At 36.1% G+C, this 26,398-nt stretch overlaps 1 protein-coding gene across 15 annotated transcripts in view; it reads right to left on the reverse strand.

The window, feature by feature from the left end:
* Nucleotides 1–26,398, reverse strand: part of LOC120637619 (TLD domain-containing protein 2) — a 185,805-nt gene that overhangs the window by 34,518 nt on the left and 124,889 nt on the right. For 12 of the 15 annotated variants that reach the window (XM_039909515.1, XM_039909514.1, XM_039909517.1 and 9 more), the window contains 13 exons: nucleotides 20,283–20,375; nucleotides 17,827–17,930; nucleotides 17,064–17,257; nucleotides 16,444–16,516; nucleotides 15,572–15,727; nucleotides 15,018–15,110; nucleotides 14,369–14,605; nucleotides 11,906–12,097; nucleotides 11,129–11,268; nucleotides 6,308–6,432; nucleotides 5,732–5,894; nucleotides 3,881–4,019; nucleotides 1,461–1,514 (listed from right to left, as the gene is read on the reverse strand). In XM_039909515.1, the coding sequence (XP_039765449.1) occupies nucleotides 1,461–1,514; nucleotides 3,881–4,019; nucleotides 5,732–5,894; nucleotides 6,308–6,432; nucleotides 11,129–11,268; nucleotides 11,906–12,097; nucleotides 14,369–14,605; nucleotides 15,018–15,110; nucleotides 15,572–15,727; nucleotides 16,444–16,516; nucleotides 17,064–17,257; nucleotides 17,827–17,930; nucleotides 20,283–20,375 (1,763 nt within the window). Of the gene's footprint in view, nucleotides 1–1,460; nucleotides 1,515–3,688; nucleotides 3,702–3,880; nucleotides 4,020–5,731; nucleotides 5,895–6,307; nucleotides 6,433–9,086; nucleotides 9,174–11,128; nucleotides 11,269–11,905; nucleotides 12,098–13,491; nucleotides 13,672–14,368; nucleotides 14,606–15,017; nucleotides 15,111–15,571; nucleotides 15,728–16,443; nucleotides 16,517–17,063; nucleotides 17,258–17,826; nucleotides 17,931–20,282; nucleotides 20,376–21,455; nucleotides 21,715–26,398 lie in introns of those variants that run through there. The other 3 variants (XM_039909523.1, XM_039909520.1, XM_039909522.1) reach the window with 3 other exon arrangements.

Here is a 26,398-nt window from a genome sequence, read left to right on the forward strand (position 1 = left end):
TCACCGAACGAATTAAATTAGTTTTTTGCTATTAAGCATTTACAATAAAATAAATACAGAAGTAATAGCGGTATCTAATAAATGTTATTAGCATTAATAATAAATGCTGAGACACTTCAATAGAAATTTACTAAACTATAACTGCATCTTATGAATTTAAATTTTCTATAATTGTTAGTATTATTACTTATAAGGAATTATTAATTGGTCAGATTATAGTAGTACATGAAAATGAAACATTGCTCGATAACGCCCTTAGTTACTTAATGTATGAGGCCTGGTATTTTGTATAAAGCTGATCACATAGTTGTCTTTTCCGAACGCTCAGTTTTCTCGCAACTGATTACTTAGTTTTTTTGTAAGAAATTTAATTAATTTCGGCGTGTTTAGTACGCCGTTCGCGCAGGTAAATTAACTTCTTCATACAAAAGTATCTGCACTTTTGTTGTATCTGCACGACCGAATCTTATAAAGAGGCAACTAGATGAGTTCACAGGGTGCCGACTACGATAGGTATTCAGCAGACAGATCCAATAATAAATAGAAAAGTCCTCCTCCAATAAGATGAGATAAGAAAAGCTTTATGTAAGCAGTGCTTACTTAAAGTACAAATTATATTTAAAGTCCATTTAAAGTCTGTCTTAAAATTTAAGCAATCCTTTTATAACTTTAAGTCCAAAATTAGTTCTAAAAAAATATTTGACAAAAATAAAAAGATCAGTACTATATCTCTTTTTATCAATCTCTTTATATTGGTCACTTATATTTTGTAGGACATTATTTTTTTCCCCTATATTATTTAAACATATATTTACATTTACAGATTATAAGTAAAGACAGCTTCGAAGAATTTAAGGAACTCCTCTTTTGTCCAGACTAAACAGTTTAGTACAATAAAAATGAAATTAGTACAGCAGAAGCTTTTTGCGGGATACATCTGACTGCACCTAATCGTGGTCGGAGTCCAATGGTTTGCACTTAAAACATATTGTAAGCCTACCACAAAGTTTTATTTTTCTAACTACGGTATTTAATGAAGGATTTGTTTTATTAAATCTGCCTACTCTGTCTCCACCTTCAAAGCTAGCATGTTTGCCACGAGAGGGTAATTATCTCGTGACGCGCGTGCTAGCACTACTGGTCTACCTCCTGTGAATGCTACCAGAGACAATCAGTTGGAGAACGTCAGTAAAATACACCGAAATCTACAGCGGACGTGTGATCAGCTTTACATGCATTTATATTCTGTATTCGTCCGGTAAAACATGAATATTTCCATGAGCAGTCAACTACCGAATTCGCATGTTCAATGTGTACTGCATTGTGATGTGAGAGGTGAATGCATTGTCGTTTGTTGAGTGTATAAATTAGAAAGGCGCTGTAAATTCTATAAAAAAAACGACCGATTTTTCGATTAATGTTATTGTGACAATATATTTATATATATAACAAAAACTTACCTCCCACGACTCCCTTGTGATATCAGAGACATCGCCGGCACTTCCAGAACGTTCCTGCAAAAGAGAGATTAAATTAAAAATTTTGTTTAAGTATGAAATATTAACTATGTTCAAATTCTTATAACAATAGGTTAGGGAAAAGAGATATATTTTATGCATTAAAATTCAATAACTCTATATGAAGCATACCTACTAAAGGTTTGTAAGTAAAATAATTTCTAAAAAGGACTAAATCTTCTCTCTTCTTCTATCTCGTGGTGACCACAAATCATTTCTGAATCGAAGTATCGATCAACTTCAAATATCTAACGTGTAATGTTACGAAGAAGATAGATTTTAGTGTTATAGTTTATTATAATTAAGGAATATTCTCGTAAAATTAATACAATATAAATGTCTGAGTAATCTTAAATTATAACGTAGACCAGAAGGCGTTATCTTGATGACTGATGATGGGAGATAGTGATAATAATAATTTGTTGTGCAAGATGACATAAAGCCGGGTCCTCACGCAACGTATGTAGTTTTCCCCGCGGTAGAATGTGATTCACTATACGAAAAACTCCAAGCATATACGCACTTGGATACTTGCCCTAATGTAAAGTTTGCATATTTGTTTAAAATAGATTTCCGCATGAGTTTTTTACACGTAATCCAACATTTATTGATTAACCTTTGCGAAATGAGTGACTCGCCAAGGATGGGATAGACAGACCACTGTGAAACAGTTCGGCCTAGAGGGAGCCAAATAGTTGTTACAAACGAACTGAAACCAATCAATCAATCATCTTACAATTTGTTCGTTTAGTTATCGTTCGATTAGGATCGTTAAAAATACATGTTTTAATAAATCATTAGCTAAAAATTTATCATCCACTAGGACAGTATTGTATCCGTAATGCGGTAGTTGAAGAACATGTCCGCGTCCTAAATACGGATAATTGTAGCCTGTGCTGAGTAGATGGTGATAAAAAAAGAACACTCGGTTAAGTTTTATGTGGGCTTCTTCTTAGGCCAGGGCGCGTTTGGGACCCGTAGCTTTAGTTTCAAGTTTACGAATATGGCTCATGTCATGTGCGCATTTTAAGTGCCATCTATAGCCCTCTTGAATGAAGATATTTTTGACTTTGACTTTAGACTTAGATCGTAGTAAGCAAATTTTATATGTGATTCCCCTTCACAAGAATTGCTATATCATGCACCTGGACAATACAATAGCAACGTTTCGCAACCTCCCAATAAGTGGGTTTAGTGGGTAAAAATCAAGACAACCTTAATGACTCTTCTCTAAGAAGTATATCTATAGCAATATTATAAAGAGGAAAGTTTTGTTGTTTGTAGTTTATAACATCTAGCAAAGTAAAAAAAAAAATATACATCTAGCAAAGTAAATAAAAAAATATATATCACTATGCCTTGTCACATTAGCCCTGTGTGGTTGGAGGTGAGTTACCTAGTTATGCCATGTCTTAACACAGTCGTTAAGTGTTTTTATCTAAGTTAATAAACTATAGTTTATACTCAGAGTCACTCAGCGGGCGATGGAGAGGTTACCGACACAGCTCAACGAGTCGCGAAGCTGAAGTGGCAATGGGCCGGGCACATTATTCGGAGAAAGGATGGACGTTGGGGTCCCAAGGTGCTGGAATGGCAGCCCCAAACTGGTAAGCGCAGCGTTGGTCGTCCCCCAACGAGGTGGATAGACGACATTAAGTGCGTCGCAGGTAGTCGCTAGATCCAAGCGGCACAGAACCCGTGGAATTTGGAACTCCCTACAAAAGACCTATGTCCAGCAGTGTTCGTCTATCGGTTGATATGATGATGAATATAAAAAATAAATAAGAAAACATAGACCTCAAAAGGTTATGCAAGGTTAGCTTAGTATGGGGAGCTATAAGTTTAATGTAGGTTAACATAAAAAATACGCGGTGTATATGTATAACGACATAATTAAGAACATACAGAAACCGTGAACACGGCTTATATTGAAGCATCAAAAACCACTCCACTTTAGATTGGTTTCTCGAACAAATGGTTAGTCACTTTATACTATTTAGCAGTTGACAGTAATTGTTTTACTTGTAATGTCTTAAGCGTTCACCATCAATGGGAAAATGGGAAAAAACTTGCGACCTACCAACATGCCGCGCGTGTAAAATGCGACGTGCGCGGGACGTTTTCACTGTTTTTGGACACAATGCACTACATACAATAATGGCTGACCTCACCTTCTGTCCGGGTTTGCTATCGTCATCATCCCATTAGCTGAATAAGAATTATGTATGTTCATAATTCTATGTGTATACCATAGGAATATAACTCACCTTCTGTCTGGGTTTGCTATCGTCATCATCCCATTGGCTGAATAAGGATTCTGTATGTTCTTAATTCTTTGTGTATACCATATGAGTATAACTCACCTTCTGTCCGGGTTTGCTATCGTCGTCATCCCACTCGGTATCGCTGTCTATGAGCTCGTAGCCATGCGCAGTCACGTCGCGCAACGGGCCGTACCGCTCCGGCACCCAGTGCGTCAGGAACTTAAATAGATCGTCCACCCTGCACATGAAATTATGCCAAATACAATTACCAAAACGTTGGACTTTCATGCAAACTTTCATCCCTTATTCAACCTTCTTAGGGATGGAATTTACGAATTTTCCGATCCTAACTAATATTATAAATGCGAAAGTGTTTCTGTTTGACCTTGCTTGACGCCCTAACTGAGCAACCGGCCAACTGTCGATTTCTGGTGGACTTAGAAAGAAAGAAAGAAAAACTTTTATTTTGCACGCCATTGACTATAAATACAATTTATAGTCAATGGCGTGCATAGAGGGTATGCACAGGGTATGCAAATAATATAAAATGAATAAAATCTCCAGTACGAGCTATAAAAAATTAAGGATAGGCATTGTAAGAGTTATAAAAAGCCTACCTAGCCTAGATTTTCTTCATTTTATATCACCTGCATACCCTGTGCATACCCTCTCTGCACACCAATGCTTACAGTCTACACAACAATTACAGGTGCGGTGTGATTCCAAAATGGTCTTTACTAAGCATGTTTGCTGTGTCTGTTAAGACCCAGCGCTACTTGTTTTATATATACTTATACATATGCTACTTGTTATCCCAGGAAAATAAGAGGTTCCTACGGGTTATATAAAAAAAAAAACTGTATTAAACACTTACGAAGAACCTGGGCAACAGCTATCCCTACTAATATTATAAATGTCAATGTAAGTTTGTTTGTTACGCTTTCACGCAAAAACTACTTAACCGATCCTCAAGAAACTTTGTACACATATTCTTGGAAGTGTTAGTTGGTTAGTTTCTTTTTTTTTAGAACTACAATTAAATTTAATGCCACATCAAAAAACAAAATCAAACGCAGACGATGTCGCGGGCAACAGCTAGTATGTAAAAAATACGGGTATATAATAAATTCTACTGGTAGTTAATAAGATTTGCTGATTCTGATATTATAGGTACTACATTATATTATTTAATTATTTTCATTGTAGGATAATTGGCGACCTCAATAAGTTTTATTTGTTTGTCTCCGAAAAGTAGGCCTATGTAAGAAAAAATACAATTCTATAGATTAGGACAGGCACATCTCGAGAAAGAATTACTTTAGTAAATAAAGGTAATTCTCAGCGTTTTTAGCTTCTCCAAGATCAACTGCACTTATACCATCTACGTTATAATCAACCTATTATCGACCCACCACAGGGCGCGGGTCTACCCTCAGTATGAGAATGGTACACCACAACAAGGGTAGAATGAACAACACGCATTCCGAAAAGTTAAAGGTGTATGCTAAGGATCCGACTCAGTTCGCCAGAAAGAGAGACCGAAGCTCTAACTACTACTCTATTACCACTTACACCATACCATAGAGTATGACGTATCATCGAAATATTTGACTTTGATCTTCGTCAATCCATTACCGGCCCACTACAGCGCACTGGTCTTCACCCACAATGAGTAGGGGTTAAGGCCGTAGGCCACCACGCTGGCCCAGCGCGGATTGGTGGATTCCACACACCTTTGATAACATTATGCAGAACTCTCAGGGATGCAGGTTTCCTCACGATGTTTTCCATCACAGTTGAAGCAAGTGACGCACATAAATTTAAAAAATCAGAGTTGGATGCTGGGATTCGAACTCCGCCTCCCGAAAGTGAAGTCCAAGTCCTACCCACTGAGCTATCACCGCTTCAGTAAGACGTGTGATTACCGCAAATTATAAGACACATACATACCTATTTCTAGGGATGCCGAACCAATACTCGGGCTTCATGCGTTTGCGGCCATAGGACATCAGAGGGGTGGAGCGGGGCAGAGGGCGACCGGCGGGTTTGCCCATACGCAACCTCAGATACAGCGGGGGGTCGTCACTTGGCCTCGCTGGACGCGGTATTAATTCTACAAAAAAAATTAAAAATTAAAAAAATAAATAAATATACTACGACAATACACACATCGTCATCTAGCCCCAATTTAAGCGTAGCTTGTGTTATGGGTTCTAAGATGACTAATGAATATTTTTTTATAAATAATAAATACCTAGAAAATACATATAAACACCCACTGAAAAACATTCGTGCTCATCACACAAACATTTTCTAGTAGTGGGAATCAAACCCACGGCCTTGGACTTAGAAAGCAGGGTCGCTGCAAACTGCGCCAATCGGCCGTCAAAAAATAATAATAAATATGTATATATTTACAATCAAAAAGTATTAGCGAAAATAGTGTTCTTCACACTCATTTGGAGAGCACGTTAAGAAAACATAAACATTAGCAAATATAAAAAACGAATGGAAAAAAATACGTACTATCGAAAGAAGCGAAAAGATCAGGCATGTCGTCCACTGAGACCATACTGCGATAGTCGAGTCGTGGCTGTGTTGGACCAGTCGCTTTGGGATGAGAACGTCCAAATCCGCCAAGGGAGCTCCGCCTAGATGCGCATAAAGATATTATTTAAAAACATTATCTTCAAGTTTGAATATGAGAAGCCGCTGCTTTGTTAGACACCGAGAAACCATAAGCATGAAAGTGCTTTCAATGTCACATCTCTTAAGTATACAGTGCAAAGTGTGAGATTTTCTATTAACGTTTACTTATTCAATCGCGTGAAGGGTAACGTACGATTAATATGGTATCGTGGGAGCGCCACTTAGTTACAATACGGCGAAACCGTCCTGTCACTAGATGGCGTAATTTCGTTACCATTTAAATCGTGGTTAACTTACACGCGATCGAAGAAGTAAAATTATTTAGAAAATTTGGCACTCAGATATGTATAAAATACAGTCAACAAAGTCGATTCATTAAAATTTGTCGGTGAAAAGTTATTTCAAGACATTTATTGCGTCAACAATGTAGATATGTCAGCACCTGTAAAATACCACTGAAATCAATCATTTTAAGGAGAACAATACATTTTTAAGAAACTAAACATGCCAAAATTTGAAAAAAATAATATTTATCAAAAAAAAGAGTGCCAATAGGATGTCAATGAGTGGGGAATGATAAAACCACAATAGAATTTGAACGTTCATTACAATATATAAGTACATAGTTACTAGTAAAATGATTAAAATTCGGCTTGCAAAGAATATTAGGTAATTGATTAGAGACTTGCGCTTTGACGTTTATTTTTGGTGGCATCGATATATGGAATATATCGAATTAAATCTATTCGTTGCTAGCCAGAAACTGATGTCAATAAATCTCCTGGGACCTAGCGGTAAGCCGCAGGACGTCACGCCACAGCTATACATTCGAAGCCAATAGGGAATCACATGAAGGTCGTTATGACAGATTCAAAAGAAACGCATAATATTTTGCATAGATGTCTGAACAACATATATATATTTTTAAGGTGGCGATTGACTTTCTTTACTTGCATGATATGCATCATTCGAGCCGATCTAACATTCACGCAATAACGCTCAATTTGAGATCTTAGTTCAAGCTCCATTCTTAGTCAAAATGACGTAAGTAGAGGCCGCATACTTTATTATTTTACATACTAATGTAGGCTATACTAAACTTAAAAGACAAGTCTTAATAGTGCGATACTTTTCTAGTGGATACAGTGTGAAGCACTACTTCTAAACCTACCATTTAGTTTAATTTACTTATTTCTGTACAATATTATCGGATTTGAAGAAAAAGTAGAAGAAAACTAGTAGAGAATTTAATAAACCAACAATTTTGGCTTATACTTGTAATGAAGTGCTTAGAGTAAGATACTACTTGTAATGGATTTTGAGATAAAATAGTCTACTAAACAACGTCCAGAGTAAAAAGGCCAACATAATTTTTAAGTATCCACAGTCTACAGAGTGGCTGTTTTAAGGTGTACAGACGCAATAAACCCGACATACAAGTGAGGGGCTACGCTCGATTAAATGTTTCAAACAAGTCAATAGCTGCCTTTGGATAAAACAAAAACACTATGCGTCTCCTTTGGAGAAATTTGAAACAAACAGAAGTCCATAAGAACAGTAGGTTGGGTCTAATCTAGGAAAGCGTGTCGAATCGGCACGCCAGTGCAATAACAATAGTAACAAAGGTAACACTTTCTATATATAACTATATCCTCGTATATCTAATAGTCCTAACACATATACATCATGCCACTTAGCATTTTGTTTACATATAAAGTTAAAAAATTGCAAATTGGTTCCTGGACGGTTCATCACGAATTGTTCCACTGCAATTACAAATAATAATTAACAAAAAAAAACCCCTGATACCACATATAAAACGTGTAAATGAAAACAGAAATTACACTCCACAGGCTTCAGGGGTTCATTATGTACTGTCTCTGACACTTAGCTGTGAAACCGAAACGCTAACAGCTACAGCTATGCTGTCACTGCCATAGTTTTTACTGAAATAAATCAGTTACATAATCCCTATCATCACATGCAAAATTTAAATCATGTGAGACTGTCACGTTGTTAGGTACGCCTCGCGTAGCGTAGGTACTATGCGCGTGTCGGTGTTTTATCTTCAATAAGGTTGTCATAAGTAAACACTCAGAATGTTTTAAATTCGTTTGTATAGAAAAATAAATATGCTTCTTTTTATTAAATATTTTAGAAATATATTTGTGCACACTTCAACAGTATTTCGTTATTCCCTTACACGTTGAATGGGTATATAAACAGAACCATTGATGGAACAAGATTGGTTAACGAAATTAGTAAACATACACGAACATTTTAGATTTCGGTTATGATTTGTGTAATTAAAAATTTATGCCGAGACGCGTAGCCTTTTTCTATACCGAATCTTGATTTTTTTACAAATTGCTCTGTCTTACAAGTCCATCCAAAAACCAAAGAGCACAGCGCACAGTAAATAACAAACACATGTCAGTGGGCCTAATAACATTATAGGTGGTAACAAACAGGAGGCTAAACGCATTAGACCAAATTGAAACATATTGTCTTAGTGAATAAGTTTTGAAATGCGTTAAACAAGATTTAGAGTAAAATGCTGCAATTACAGAACGTGTCAATTTGGTCCGGACAGAGTTCGTCAAGGCAACACATAACGGAGTGGCACATTTGATTCTGCAGCGGTGGGCTCACGTACCCAGACAGGACTTCATGGGGCGCCTCCTCTGAAGGCGTTTTACTCAGGAACAAACCAGTACCAAACTCCACTAAGTTCATTGGTGAACTGTGTATGCCAATGAACGAAGCGGAGTCGGCATATTCGGTACATCCCGGTTAGCATCCATGGTAGCAAGGGGAAAATTTAGAATGGCAACATTATTAATTTTTATTGAACGTGCAAGTGTGCAGTTTGTAGGACGGTGTTAATAATTGTATTACAAGCACCAAGGTTAACTTCATTAGTTAGTATTATGTATCCTAAAGTATCACTGGATGCGAAACATTATGGTAACATTAGGGAATGTGTAATTATATAAAAAAAAACATACACTTTTTATAACATGAGCCTTAAAAAGTGTACAAGGTTAGTCAGTAAATTGTTAATGCAGATCGCACATTACAGGCACGCAGCAAAGTTCACAGTGCTGTATTCCTGTTGCCCGCACGTATTTCTAGCAGTAAGACACGTGGTTAAGTGTGCGATCAACTTTAACGTTTAATATTAATAAAAAAGAGTGGGTTAGCAATTAATCGGTATCATATAATCGTATTAAAATAAAAGTCTTCATGTCAATAATTTATTAGCTTTGTGTAATTTACCGTGCTTGCGATTAAGGCATAAGTAGTTTTGAATAATTAAATATAGTTTGGAAATCAGCGTAATCTTAATAAGTTACGGGAAACCTATTTTATGGTAAATAATGAAGGCAAAATGATCTTCATTACTAGAAAATTTATTTATTTATTATCTTTATTTGTGCACCACATCTAGTTCAGAAAAACAAAAAAAAAGGACATACACTTTAAGTATGTAGTAGCATACAAAAGGCGGCCTTAGCGCTACGTAGCGATATCAGTAAGATTACTTATTTTAACAGCAGTTCGCGTTGTTTTATTTAATGCTAATATTATTCCGCGTGCCATCTAGCGCCATCTAGTGACTGTACGGTTTCCCAGTATTTTACCTAGATTGTGATCTTTCGATACCATATGAATGGTAGTCAATAAAATCTCACACTTGGCACTCTGTAGTGCAGTTTTAAAACCCAAACTAAAATTACGACCGGAACTTTGATTCTGTCACTACACACCGCCGAACAGCCGGTTGGTGCAGTGGGCAGCGACTTTGCTATCGGAATCCAAGGCCGTGGGTTCGATTGTGATGAACATGATGAACATATCAGTGTCTAGTTGTTTATCTGTATATTATAAGTATTTATGTGTATTATATTCATAAAAAAAAATAATCAGCTATCTTAGTACCCATAACACAAGCTACGCTTACTTTGGGGCTAGGTGGCGATGTGTGTATTGTTGTAGTACATTTATTACATATTTATTTTATAAACAATATATATTTCTCCTAATCCTTTTTCGCAAGCAGGCAAATGGTGTATTACTTAGTTAGATAAATAACGGCGCTGATGAAGTTGTAGACATTATCTAAAGTAAACTTAATTGAGAGGTCCAAAACTAGTGCTCTCTTTTATTGCAGAGTGTTTTCTGAAAAGGACAGCTCTAGTTTAATTATACCCGTCAATTTAACTAAATTTAGATATACTTGAAACCTGAATGATCACCACTCTGTGTTAAATATGTTACGCTCTTACCGTTACGCTGCATTTGACCCGTAGTCACCTTACGATAAACTATAACCTTATTAATGTTAATAAATATATTAGGAAAAATATAAGAGCGGTAACGTTTTAGTATACATATAAATATTATATATACAAAGCATTGTAACTGCTTGCACACAAGGGCACTGATCGGCTTTTTAGCATCCAATGCAGTACGCTGTTGAGAACAAACGCATTTCGAACTCTTAAGTTACGTGGGATTTTTGTGGTTACCTGGGATCAACAGACTTTACGACGAGTCAAATGTTAAGTCAAGTCAGAACTATGATCACAAACCCTCGTCACGTTTTCGTAGTGGCCTACAATTTGGTTGTAGACGGATGAATTGAATTTACGCGTAATTATGTAAAGTGATAGTAAAGTGAAAAATGTTTATTACCTGTTGAATACTTTGGAGAATACGGATGTGGAGTTGTGGCTGTCAGCGGAAGTGGGTAGCGAGTCGGCCTGCGAGGTAGGAGGGCCTTCGCCTGTGAGGCCCTCAACCCAGGACAGCGGGTAGGAAAGACGTTTTAACATCTGCCAAGATAAATCACTGTTATCATACATGTCGCGATCTCCACGCTACCAAACTAGATGGCGTCACAAGAATCTACATCGCACTACAAAAATTTTTCACATATGAGCGCCTTAGCGGTATAACAGTTATATCATACCCATATGGCTGCCATCGTTTCCTACGCGGTGTCATATCGAAATGTTAGTCAGTGGAGTTGGAAACATCCACGGCCAAAACCGAACGATTTGTATGGTATTCAAAGAGCGCTTTATCTAGTTACAATAGTGGAAAAAAGTATTGTCAATAGATGGCGCTCTTTCGATTCGATGTAAATCATAATTAACTTTAACGCGATCGATTAAGTAAACGTAGGCAGATTTTTTTTTTAATTAATTTATTTATATTTGAACAATAACATAACTTAACCGCTAATTAATGAAATGCCTATCACTGTAAAAGTATGAAACTGCGTAACAGTGATCACGCCCACCTCCAAAACTTAAAATTTACCACTGTTCACTGGATATTTATCAAGAAATCTAAATAACTCTAATCACACACTATCAATCACATGTTTGCAACATCTAGCCGAGCTTAAATAAATATTATTTTTTATGAACTAAAGCAAAAGCTTACTATCAAAAATTAAATGAATACCTTGTTCTTCTTATCAGGTTTTCCGGGATCCTCCTTCTGGTTTCCATCCAGCGAGAAAGAGACAGCAGCTGGTTTGCGCACCGCTCTATCGTTTTCGCCAAGCGGCGGCGCGGAGAGGGGAGGTTCGGTACGCGGCAAACACACCGGGGGTACCCAATCCGCTGACAGTACTATGTCGGCGTCGCTGTACACCTAAAAGTACGAAATTAACACTTACTCTTACACTCCTATCGATAGCAAAGAATAGGAATCGTTAAGGGAAGAATTGAAATTAGTTGGTTGATTCGTATGCTATAGGTTTACCGAGAAAGATTGATTTAATTTTAATTTTTTATTTATACCTAGCACTGAAGTCCTCATAAATATGGCAGCAGTTATGTATTCAGTACCGTAAAGCCCTAAGTAAGGGGGTTTCTGCTGTCCGCTGAGGTGTTCTATCTTCTATCTCCAATCCATCAGATCTTCACGAAATTTGGGCAGAAATAATCGGGTGGTATAACCTATCTAGTACAAAATATTTTTTTTTTAATCGCTTTACATTTGACGGAGTTAAAGTGTAAAATCTCTAGAAGAGAAATACTAAGAATTTCTTGTCACAGAAACCCAACACCCAACAATATCTTCCCCGTCCCAGGAATCGAATCGAACCCAGGTACTAGTGATCCGTAGAATTTCCAATACATACCTACTAACCATTAGGTGAGACAGAGAAAGGTAGTTCTCAGTTCGCATCTACAAAAAGCGATGTAAAACCATATGAGGTACTGTACTGTCACGCTGTATAGTGTATATCATATAAGTTTATATGACTAAATACGACAGAAGATAATAAGATACAATTTTAATTTAATGAGCACTCAATCTCCAGTATAGCCCATAACCATGTTCATGGAAGAATAGATAGTGCAGTTTCACACTGAATATTGAAGGTGATCATAACAAACATTAGAATGCAGTATAAAGTAACGACAGTAACAAAAGATATGAATCGACAAAATCAGACATCGACAAAAAAAATAACATCAACGAATCATTTTACGAACAACATTTATATTCGACATTAACAAAGGAAACAAAACGGACACGTAAGAACAGAAGATTATCTTATTTCTGTGATTTTTTAACGATAATAAGAACTTATAAGAAGAGTATCCACCATTTATAAAGAATTCAAGAAACTTATAAACCACTAAAGAACAAGACATAGTCCACAATATGTTGGATGATGATATCGAAATCGCTGAACAAAACACCACAGATAATCCCACAACCGTAACCTTAGTACCAGACTAGTTTGCGCGCAATTCTAGAGCCGCTATCGAGTATCGAAACGCTGGAACACTAAAGAAATAAGGAACTTATCTTCATAGTTTTAATGCTTAAATTTGTCAACAATTCTAAATCTATTGCTTTTGGCAGAACGTTTGTAAAATAGAAAACTGTAGTACAGATTTGCTATTCCAAAATGAGTACTATTAAGTCCAAGGCAAAACCTTGACAGTATAATGTTTCGATACGCGAAAGCGTCCAACGTTTACGAGCGTGCCAATCTAATACCAAGGATACAGAATCTTCTTCCATCTCACCTCGTCGGTCGATGGACAAGACATCATTTCAACATCATGTTGATTGACATGGAAGCAATTCAAAAACTGAGACTCGTAAATGGAGTCCCGGTGCCAATCGTACATAGAGACATCACTCTCCGGGATTTCGTAAATTGTCTCGATTTCATGATAGTAATCCTCGTGATGTAAACGATGATCCTAAAATAATGTATCAAGATAATAATTACCCAGTTAAAATATAAAATTTTGTAAGTTAAGTAAAAGTCCTCATAATGTATGTAGATAAGAAACGAAGTATAGACGGACTAAATCGTGCAATTTTCTTAAGCATTCACGTCTCCGGCCTAAAATAAACTAAGAACACTTTGTTAAAAAAAAAAAAAATTGCTATATTTAAAGGAAGTTAGTTTTTAGATGTTATAAAAAATTATCCTTTGCTAGGATCAGTCTGATACAAACATAAAAAACTATCGAGTGTTTTGTGGTTGCAATCTGTGTGTTACGGATTTCTACGGAGAAATATCTTTGTCAATTTCTATACAGCACTCAAAAGCTCAGTTTTACCGCAAGAATTTAATAGGCACACATCTGTCTTTTTCTTCTTCTTCTTCACCAATACAAACTTATCGACAACCTCCTGATAACCTATCTGGTTCATTGCATTTAGCGGTGTTTAAGAATTATAATCCTTATTTAAAGGACGTCAAGGTATCCTTAAACTGACATTTTGAAATAATACCTAATGCTTCATACGATGATAGTAATCACAGTCTGTTACGGCCGATCGGCGCTCTATAAAGCCCTCTCGCGTTCTACAACTTAACCTATACGACCACACTGTATACAAGCAAAATCATATCAGGATATAAGTGCGAAAGTTCTTATCTTGACTTACCTTCTTTGAGTTGGTGGGCGTGACGTGCAGTAGTGGATCGCGGATATCGATGCCGGAGTCGTGGTAGGAGAGCTTCACCAAGTGCGCAGCGTCCCCCCTCTCCCCGCGCTCTTCGGGCTCGCCCTCACCCTCCACGTCCCCTTCACCCTCGGCACTGCCAGCGCGCTCCTCAACGGATCCCTCCGCTACGGATGTTTCGAGACTTTCCTCCTTGCCGTGGTCTGCGCTCGAGGATACCTGCAGCAATTTGTTACTTTTATTTTTCACAACTACCTGAACCCAAAAACTCAGACTTTTATTATAATTTTGGTGAATACTTCGGCATAAAAATTATATCAAAACACTTTAAACTTTGCTTTTTTTTAATAATTGACGGTCCAAGCAGATAAGCTATCAAGTTGAACTGGGTAAAACTTTGCAGCGCAGGCAAGCAACACTTTCTATTTTTCCGTATGACGTTCGTATGTAACGAAATGTATTTTACGACGTAAAATCTTATACAAGGACCGTTAATTTGTACTTCATAAATAACGTAATATATCAGACATAAAGGCCTAGATTAAATTCAGCATTATATCCAGCATTATTCTTACATAATTTAAAACAGATTCCTTTCCGATTCTCAAAACCCATAAAAATAATCACTCACCTCACTTCCTTGGTCGATGGACATTCTATCCTTGCTCGGGATCGCCCAGTGATGGTCGAGAAGAGATTTTCGCCTCTCTTCCGTTGTTTGTTGCTATAATACAACAACATTGGTACATCACAAGTGTTTTATATGAGATTTAGGCTAGAATGTAAATGATAGTAAGAAGTTTTCCTGATTTTCATCCCTTATTTCAACCCATTCATGCCCTTTTTACGTATAATAATATAAGATTAAGTTATTTTTTACTGTAAAAACGGGCATGAACATATTTCAAGGTCTCAACATTTCATGTCAAGGTCGTTCTTATATTATATTACTGTAACATATTTCATCAAAATCAGGTTCAGTGATTTAGATGTGAAATTGTAATAGACAGACAAACAGACAGAGATACTTTTGGGATTAGGTCTAGTCTATCGCTATACCAAATTTCATCATATCGGTTCTGTGGTTTAGATGTGAGAGCGTAACAGACTGAAGAGTTATTTTGTCATTTATAATGTTAAGTATGGATTAGTTAACAGTGTTATAATAATTATATTCGCGCTTACGTGGATGGGTGTGGGAGTGACCAGGTCCCGATCGAAAGCCTTTGGGAATGCAGCACCGCCCCTTTCCTCCGTATCGAGGGACGAGGGTCGATCTTCAGGCCCCTCAACGCCCGGGGCTCCCTCCCCGGCTGCCTGCAGCTCGGGGAATGTTTCGTCCTGGACAACAAATTAATCGTAATCAAGAATTACTGTGGTAGTAATAAACAAGCTAACAATGCTACTTGGCGGCAGAAATATCTGCCGCCAAGTAGTATTGTTTCAATTCTGTGTCCCGGTCTGAAGGGCGTGCTTGTCTTGTGCTTGAATGGACAGGACGTCACGTTGCCGGCCCTATGGGGTGTTGCTCTGTTTAAAGGCGATGGATTTCCATTAACCATCAGTTACACTTACCATCAATTAATACTATAAAAAATAAAACATCCTTTTAAACCCATTGCTGGCCGGCCCACGGGTCTTTTCTCGACCACAACGCTGACCAAATGCGGGTGGGTACACTTTCCACAACTTTGAGAATATAATGGAGAACTCTGAGGCCTGCAGGTTTCCTCGCGATGTTCTCGTTCACCGGTAAAGCAAGTTATATTTAATTTCTCTCTCTCTCAAGATAGAAAAATTCTAGGTTCTCCTCACTCACAAGATAGAGAAATTCTAGGTTTTTAAAACTGTAAAATTTTCTTTAAAAGAGCTATCTGGTGAGTTTCTTGCCGGCTCTTCTCGGTGGAATCTGCGTTCCGAACTTGGCGGTACACTACAAAAATGGTTATAAACTAGGCCTGCTGGAAATAAATTAATTTTGAATTTACATTTGCACATAGCTAGAAAAATATATATAATAATAATTTTATAATTAATAAATTATCATTAAAACTCACTTTGACTAGAAGAGAATCTTTGCCAGGGGAGTGCTCAGCTTTATTCATGTAGTAGATCTCAGCTTGCTCCGCTCTGTGGACAGCAGGACAGTAACTTAAATTAAGACTGATACGATCGCGATAAAAACTAATCAATCACTACCTCCAAGCATTAAAATTGTATTAGCTACGCTATAAACATTTTAATTTAACTGTTAAACTAACTGTGTGATTAATTGTGTAGGTATTAAGTTATTTATTACACCAGACGAGTAAAAAATTGTAATATCAAAAACATTGTTTTTGTTCGTTTTGAAGACCTATATATACCATATATATATTATACGGCCTAGTACTACGGCCAATAAGTCACAATACGCATAAAATCAATATGGGTATCTCCGTCGGCCAAATCATAAATTCCTTTCATCATATTGGTTTTATTAAAAAAAAAAAAAAAAAAAAAACGTATTAGAGCTTAAAAAGCAACCGTAAAACGTGTACAAGAATAGCTCAAGCAGTGACGAAGTAATTTTTATTTAAATAAAACCATAACTCCAGTTTCAACCTAAGATAACCTAATTTCTTCAAAGTAAATTGAGTAAATTAATAAATTAAAAAAAGGAGAATTAATAGTTTACTTGTGTGCGTTGTGGTCCGGGCCGTGTGTACGCATGTGTGCGATGTCGTAGAATATGGCCGCGTTGACGACGTACTCCATTGGCGCGATGACGCCGTATGACTCGGGCCCGTGCTCCATCACGAGCGTATCTGACACATTCGGATCGAACATCACAGCGTTTGGGGTCACCAGCAATACACCAGACACGACGCCCTAAAAAATCACAACGATTTTATAAACCTTTTTAGAAAAAAAACAAAAATGTTTTTAAAAAAAAGTTTAATATACTATTCCCGTTGAAACAAGTAAAGAAAATTTTTTCTTTACTGTCTAATAATGTAAAAAATCTTTTCGTTATTATTTGGTGCACCTACCCTTATTTACTGCAATTATTTGACCCTATAATATTTACTAGCGGTTCCTCGCGTCTTTGTCCGAGTACAATTTCTGATGAGTTTCCCATACAAACTTTCTCCTGGTGGAATTTTTATAATCCATCCAAATCTAGAAAAGTTACGGGCTTTCATACAAACCTTGACACCCTATCTAATTAATGTATAGGGATGAATATGATATATTTCCTTAATAATTAGTAGATATATTAAAAATTCAACTGGTAATTCCAGAGATTCGCGCCTTCAAAAAAAAACATACAGAAAAGCAAACTCTTAATATTTGTGTAGAACAGCTATTGTCTATAACGAATTTTATAATAAAAGAAAAAAATACGTCAAGAAAAAAAAAATCTAGATCCATCTGTTAATAATAAGTTTATAAGTTACCTGGCCATCAGTTATGTGCCGCACGTTTATCTTCAGGAATCGCTGCGGGGCGCTGCTACTGGCTGGTGCATCAGGCGACACGGGCCGCAGGTTGTCTAGGATCTCTGCGAACATCATATCCAACATAGAATATCACACTTTCACTTCATTGCACCCTAGTACCGAAAGACTCTGAGTATTTATGACGCCCCTATGCACGCCACATTTACTTTTCCGACCTAAGTGTTATTTATTAGTTTCGAAAGACGATTAAGAATTTTTCTACAACGTTTTCTTTTTTATATTTAAAATTCAAAGCGAATCAGTAGTAACAACACTCTAACCGCCCTATCGCGATAAACTGCGATGAAATTATTTTAAGCAATCAGCATCAACTGAAGTAGTGGACTGAGTCACAATTTCTCATGTTTGTCTCTAAGCACATGAAATGACGAGTTTTTCAATAATCATAGAACAGATAAAAAGATCTTGCAAGAAAAAAGAAAACAACAAAAATACGCTTTGTTTACACATTCAGCCTATCGGTTACTAAACCTTCTGTCGTATATTTATACATCTATTTCGCTTTTATACATATACATAGATTATAATACGCCAAGAAAAAAGTCAACCCTTTGAATTAGAATGAGTTAACAGACCAAAAGTTGAGGCCGTAATCCACCACGCTGGTCCAGTGCGGATTGGTGGACTTTTAGAACTCTATTGAGAACTCTCAGGCATGCCGATTTTCACATGTCGTATTCCTTCACCGTTAAAGCAAGTGAAATTGTAAATTTTAAAACAAGCTTAAAAAAACGCACATAACTTAGATAAGTTAGAGGTGCGTGCTGGGGATTCGAAATCGGACCCCCGCAAGTAAAGCCGAAGTCCAACCACTGAGCTATCACCGCTTCAGATGAACCTCTAAGAATGAGTTTGGGCAGGAAATATTGGTTCGTAAGGTACGTAGGGTGTGCTACGTAATTAAAAAGTTAATTCAAATATCAAATTTAATGTGGCGCTGCTTTTCCGGGCAGAACGTCATCTGCTGGGTCCATCAGTATTAGATATAATACACAAAATAGACTGTGACATTTACATTTTATAGTATACCTACTTATAAATGTTTAAAAGTTTCACTATTCATATGCCAGCAACATGAGCTTTGTGATGATAATCGCATCTTGTTACCTCAGAAAAAAACATTGCGAATGTCATCCTTTACATTATTTTTGCGCTACGGCCCGCCGGTGGTGCGATGGTCCGTACAAATTATAAAAGGATTTCAAGTACATTGTATTGCGGTTCATCAAAACAATAAAAAAAACCTAACAAACGGGCAACCAAGTTTTTGTACGTCACTAAACAACGAGTATTGAATATTAAATTAAGCTATTATGTAAATCCATTGTGAATAGCCATGTGGAAATACCTTATAAAGTGCATTTGATAAAGCGATAATTTAACCGCACGAATTCTATCCACGGTAAAAAGGGCTAACATTTCGATTCAAATTACGAGTACATTTAAAAGTGATAAAAATTCATCTCAATGTCTCACGCTTAATACCGATTTATTTACCACCTCCAGCGATCATCTTAGTGCCGGTGTTAAAGGTAAATTAATAAACACAATGAAATTATGCAACTCCAGTAATTATTGTACTTCATGAGAATTTAAAATTAACAATAAAAAAACATAAACCAAATACTGTTTCATGGGCTAAATGGTACATAATATAGACGACCTTTTGAACGGTTATTTATTATTGTAACATATGAATAAAATGTACCAAAATTAATTTGTGTTGATGTAAATTATTACTTTTCATTATTTGGTCATAGAGTAAACCTAACTCTATTCATTGAATTTAACTTTATTGTTCTTCAGTGTACTCAGTTTTATTTACGTCACATGTTATGTCAATTTCCTTCTTATTTTCATAAGCATAATATGTTATATGCCTGGTTAAAGTGATTATAAACAACCTTCGAAAGGATTACCTTTATATAAATGATAGATCTATTATTTCTCTCTTCAGTAAATAAAAGTAATTATATCTTCGGTAGAGCCAGAAGACTTTTTGATAACTCCCGCCGTAGTGAGCCCTGTGGTTTTAAGTGGCAATTTGGGAATTTATAGTTTTTTCAGTGTGGTCATGATGGCTTCGGTCGTGGCTCGCTACCACACTAATATTATATATTACGTATGTATAAGCATTAGTCTTTATTAGAAGTAGTGATAGCCTAGGTGGTTAGGACTTTGACTTTCGCCGGGGTTTGAAATGTAACCCTGGCACGCGACTCTTATTTTTCGATGTCATTTGTTTTAAGCAATTGAAGGTCACTTGCTGACAAGTCTACCAGTCCACAGTGACCAGTGTGGTCTCCAGCCTACACCCTACTCCTTCCGGAAGAAAACCGCGCCCAGTAGTGGGCCGGTAATGGGTTGATATTATGATGAGGATAAATAGTTACCTTTTTCCTGCGCCGGCTCACTGGGTGCACCTTGCGTTGATTCCGACGTGTTATCGCCGCTCTCAGACGGCCCATCGGAGTCTTTATCGCCATCTGCAGCCGATCATAACATTCTTATCAGAACCCAGGGTCATATACCGACTTTCCTTATAACAACAACTCCACATTTTATATACTTATAGCTTCGCAAACAATCGTAGACTTCCTACAACGTTCTTATACAGGTGATTTGTATTACTATACACGAAATGTCATCCTTTACTATTGTTCGATTTATAACAGTATTCAGTAAACACACAATTTCACGATTTTTACGAAAAAAAGTGATTAATTTTATATTTTAATAATTTTGACATTTAACTACAATACTTTCAAACGTTTTTCATTTTAAGACGATAATAACAATCCGTTGGGGATAGTGAAAATAACTTACGAATGCTTTGTTAAATTTTTAAAAACTGTGCCTCGTAGAGCAAGTGACCTATTGGTCCCGGTTACTATAACACGTGCCAGTAATCATTACAGCCCCGCCAACCCTGGAGTAACCTGGAGTGTAAAAGCTAACTGTCTTTCTCCTCATACAGAAGAAAGTGCCCTATACGTTTTTCATTTCAAGACGATAATAACAATCCGTTGGGGATAGTGAAAATAACTTACGAATGCTTTGTTTAATTTTTAAAAACTGTGCCTCGTAGAGCAAGTGACCTATTGGTCCCGGTTACTATAACACGTGCCAGTAATCGTTACAGCCCCGCCAACCCTGGAGTAACCTGGAGTGTAAAAGCTAACTGTCTTTCTCCTCATACAGAAGAAAGTGCCCATGTCCAGGCCAAGAGTTATTAAGTGAGAATGTTGAAGAAGACTGAGTAAAACTGTAAAAAATCTACTAAGGCTAGTATAATTAAATTTATATGATCACATAAACGTCGACATTTCTTAAAGACATCTATTCTAGTTTGTAGGCCGACACAGAGGTCCGGCCAGAAGTACTGGAAAGGACACTAACTTGCTTCATTAGGAAGGGTCCCGAGCACAGTCGGTATTTATATATTATTTATGATCAAAAACGTCGAAAAACTGTATCATTAGAATTCTGTGTGACATTAGATCCTTACACGAATCTGTCACATGTAATTACAATACAAGTGTAGATAAATAAACGACGTAACGCACCGTGATACCAGCGCTTCAGGAACTCGAAACTGAACATTCTTGAACAGCTGTACTAACACAATGTCCATTATATCGGTGCACTTATCGCGCGAGATAAAAACGAACTCATATCGCTCCAATTACGGACATATAGTTTGTTAGAAAAGGTACTTGTGAGCAATTAACAAATTGTAACGAGCTAATTAAACTGGCTATGAATGAAAAAAGATGGGAACAACTATGACGCGGGCGCGCTTGCAAGATGCCGGCGACGACTGTTCAGTGTTGTAGTATTGTTTGTGGTGCAAATAAAAAAAAAGTTTCGTGACGTGTGACGTCGTTGTGAAACATATTTTTTTATTTGCACGACGCAGCCAAGGCTGAATGAGCTGGAATTCAGACGAGCATGGTTGTTTTTATTTTAATTTAAAGGAATTGTTTTTACTTTTATTACTTTTAGTTCTATAAACGAATATAAAAGGTAAACGGATAGCGTTTTTTATTTTATCCTTTGGTATTTTTATCAGAATACGGTTTCCAAATAGAGTACCAAGTCCTATTTCAGAACACTTGCACAACCTATTTTCAGTTTCAGGTAAACTGCCAATTGGCACACAGAAGTAGAATTTAACTAAATGATTTCCCGCGACTTCGTGCAGTGTATTATTTCCTAAATCTAAATAGAAAATGAGAAATTAAAAAATATGAAAATACAAGTTATGATGTATTTTATTATTTACTTTTTCTTTAATAAATTGATTTGTTATATCATTGTTTGTTGTAACAGAAAAGTATCTTTTTAAAAATCCCAGAATTAATAAGTTTTTTTTTTTTAAATCTCTATTGCATGACACAGGAAAACATAAAGAGGATACACTTAAGTTTATGACCTGCAAAAGGCAACCATATCACTTAAAATTATATCTTCCAGGCCACCTAAACGAATGGAGTTTAAGTATTGCCATGAGTCTCTTAGTTAGAGTTAATATAATTTTGGAATTTTAGAATCGGTATGGAACATTTTCTGTTTAACTAAACTCTCAGTTATCAGTTATTTAGTTGTGCTGTAAACATTTATAACATGTTTAAATAATACTTTTACTAATTCCGCATCGGAAATTATAAGCTTCAGGAAAATAGACATATTGTAAGTAAATGATTATCGGGCGTACGCCTAAGAAGGCGTTAATGGCCGGTATTGGACACATAGCTACATGATTTTGCCGTCGAGGCTTTGCGTTGAGTCAAAAACAAATGACATAATGAATTGTGGATACTTTGTTATATTTTCTAACCGATGTTTTATAATATATGTCATAGGATCGTGAATGTGAGAGAAAATTGGCATAGCAGAATGTTGTCCCACATACAAGCACACGATGGCTATTCCAAGGCCGCAGTAGTCTTACTCTGTACTTAATGTTATCAGTAGCCTTAGTGTGAGTTTACGTGTAAACTAACGTCACATCCACGTTAGGACGAAAAGTGTCATTTGTATGGAAGGTCAAATTTCAAAAGTTGTCCTTCTCTCTACTCACAAAATTTAGTTCAATGTTTCGCAAGTTTGTAAGTTACATTAAGGGCACAAGACTGTATTACTTTAATATTCAAGTAAAAATCACAAATACGAAGTTTTATTTCACGTCGTGTTTATATTTTAATGAGTGGTGTATGTGTAAGTTGCTAAATTGTATTGATTTCCTTTAGTTAAACGTTTAGTGATATTAGTTTTATAGTTCTACAAAACTACTTATTAATTAAAAAAAAAAATAGATAGACACGTTAGATAGTTAGATGCGAAAATCATTTAACTATCAAATTATAATCTTAAATAAGCTCCCAAAAGATTATTCGGATCCAGTTTTGCCCTATTTCCCACTTTTCAATTTCGAATAAACCTATTTTTTTCTTCGATGAATAGAAAAAGCGCGCATGCTTTAATTCATTTTAACGGTTAATTTAAATACAATTTAATATTTGAAACATTTAATTTGTTCAAGTTAGAAATATTAGCTGTATTAGCAAAGTATAAACCGAAGGTCGTTTTCGCAAGGCATTTTCTCATTCTACAGATTCGTCACGGTATGAGTAGTCTATTATACAGGCGAAGCCGCCGTTTCCTAATGATGACAGCAGTTGTAGGGTTTGAAAACTGTGAACGCCACTGATTGAACGGGAAATAATTATAGGGAGAAAGATCATTTGTAAACTTTGTATTTTTTTATACAACGTGTAATAGAATTACGAAATAATATTCAAAGTTGCAAAAGTATATTTCATAAGGAATCACCCTTTGAAAATATTAATTCAAAAGAAACATATTTATTTTCCCATACAAACGAATTCAAAACATTCTAAGTATTTACACCCTATAGCAGATAAAAGACCGACACGCGCACAGTACCTACGCTACGCGACCCGTACCTAATAAAGGGACAGGAGTAACATGATTTTAATTTTGCATGTGATGTTATCTGATTTCTTTCAGTTAAAACTATGGGAGTGGTTTACTTAAGAATTTGTAGCTTTTCGGTTTTATAGATAAGTCTCAGAGACAGTACATAATGTACCTCTAAAACCTGTAAAGTATTATCCCGTTTGTCATTTACACTTTGTTAAAGTATCTCTGGTACCAAGTTTTTTCATAGGTAACTGTTTATGTCAAGATTTTTTTTATTAATTATCTGTAAAAAATGTTTTAAAAATAGAAATACACGTGAGTTATAATATTTATTAAAGAATATGTTTTTAATATTTTAAATCAAACTTAACACTCATAAACAACAAAAACATTGTTTAAATAATTAGGAAGAAAATAAAAAAATGGCCTATTATTTCATATTTAATAAATGCCACTGTTTTAGTAGTTAGGCGGCCTACCTAATTGATTTATACACAATTGGACAACAATTGGTCTAATCACATACGTAACATATCTACGTTAAATATTAAGAAATATCAAATTAATAAATTCATAATATTAAAAATTCAAAAATGCAAGTATGCCTATTTGATATGCATAAAGTCATATAGTAAAATTCTTTTATCTTAATGCCTAAACTTATGCATTGAAAAGTCCAGAATTAGAACGGAATTATGTTATAATAGGGTAGGTACTTCATCACCTTTCGCAGACAATACATAAGTCGATAGTTAATAAATAAAGTGCGTATTATTCAAAATAAATCAAATAGGTATGTTAGGGTTACTCTGAAATCTCGTATCCAGTAGACTTAAAATAAATAAAACGGAGCATTATGTAGTCAACGATTTATCACTAATATTATTTCACAGGCGCAAAAGTAACAGTTTTCGCAACTGATTATGCAAATAGGTCGTGGAAATAGAATGCAGAGATAATGACTAAACTAATTGATTAAATTGTCTAAAGATAGCTAAGGATAGCTATTTTCGAATTGAATCCCCTGGAAGTGGACTTACAGGGGATTCGGGAAGTGGACCAAGCCGATGGCCCACCTTTGTCCTGATCCTGTGGTTTAGTTATTAACCCTCATGAGCCTGTAATTACACCGGCAACCACGCTCTATAGACCGGAACACAGCATTGCAACAATGTTGCTAGGCATCAGAAAAAAAAAAAGAGTGGAAAGATTATTCTGATAAATCTACAATTGTTTGTTGTAATGGCACTAGAACTAAATTTTAAATTCTTACACTATTTATTTCTTTAACAATGAATTGCTGATGTGTCTTATAAATAAAGAACAGAATCGGGACCAAAGTATAATTTATATTTATTTCAATTCTTAATATGTGTGTACATATTAAGAATTGAAATATTAGACGATTAGTTTCATAGACGGTTTAATCAGCTTTTAAGTTATTTGTCATTCAGCAACGCTTAGTACCTACCTATATTACTCAGTATGAGGTTTACACACAATAGTAGACATTTTAGAGTGATGGAGTGAGACATGACGGCCGACTGGCGCAGTGGGCAGCGACCCTGCTTTCTGAGTCGAAGGCCGTGGGTTCGATTCCCACAACTGGAAAATGTTTGTGTGATGAGCATTAAGTGTTTTTCAGTGTCTGGGTGTTTATATGTATTTTCTAAGTATTTATGTATATATAATTCATAAAAATATTCATCAGTCATCTTAGTACCCATAACACAAGCTACGCTTACTTTGGGGCTAGGTGGCGATGTGTGTATTGTCGTGGTATATTTTTTTTTTTTTTTTTTTATTATTTAGAGTGTCGAAACATTTCAACGCTATATCTACCCAAAAATATACATTTATAGGCAATGTACCGTCTCTGGCCTTCAATCAGGCGTCAACCAAATGCTTGTACGTATCCGTAGGAGTTCAACACTTCCGAAACATTGGCACGGTTACGGCTGGGTGGAGCTTATTTCCCCACTCTGCAATCTTAGACGATGTTAATAATGTACTGATAATTCAGCATGTGCCATACCCCTGTTAGGCAGCGGATAAACTTTTTAAGCGTTTTTCAGTTATATTGAACCTCTGTGAATCTGTTTCTATGCGGTATTGTACAGGAAAGGTATATTCCGTCCCGAGGCAAAGCGTTACATTTAACATACGAATTAGTGCGTTGCAGTATAGTTTTATATGGAGAGTACCAGACGGTTTCAGATAAACCAATACTGCTTTGCTGGCGGGCTTATGTGTGTAACTTAAGATCTTCATGTATTTAATCTTGTTTCATTTTAGTTAGTGGTAAAATAGAATAAATCAGTATTTTATACTATTCTATGAGAAAGTGCGTTTGATTGGACGGATTGATAGGATGGAGACCAACATGGCCTACTTTTGATCCTGGAAAATGATCAAGTTCCCATGGGTGGTTTACATTAACATTATATCCATTATCGTCCTTCCTTCACTTCCTAAATAAGCAAACAAAAGAGTTATTCACCACGGGTAGCACCACTGCGCGCAGCTGCTATAGAATATACGACTTTAAACCTAGGAACATAAG

Source organism: Pararge aegeria, chromosome 4 (assembly GCF_905163445.1).
Source record: "Pararge aegeria chromosome 4, ilParAegt1.1, whole genome shotgun sequence".
NCBI lineage: Eukaryota > Metazoa > Arthropoda > Insecta > Lepidoptera > Nymphalidae > Pararge > Pararge aegeria.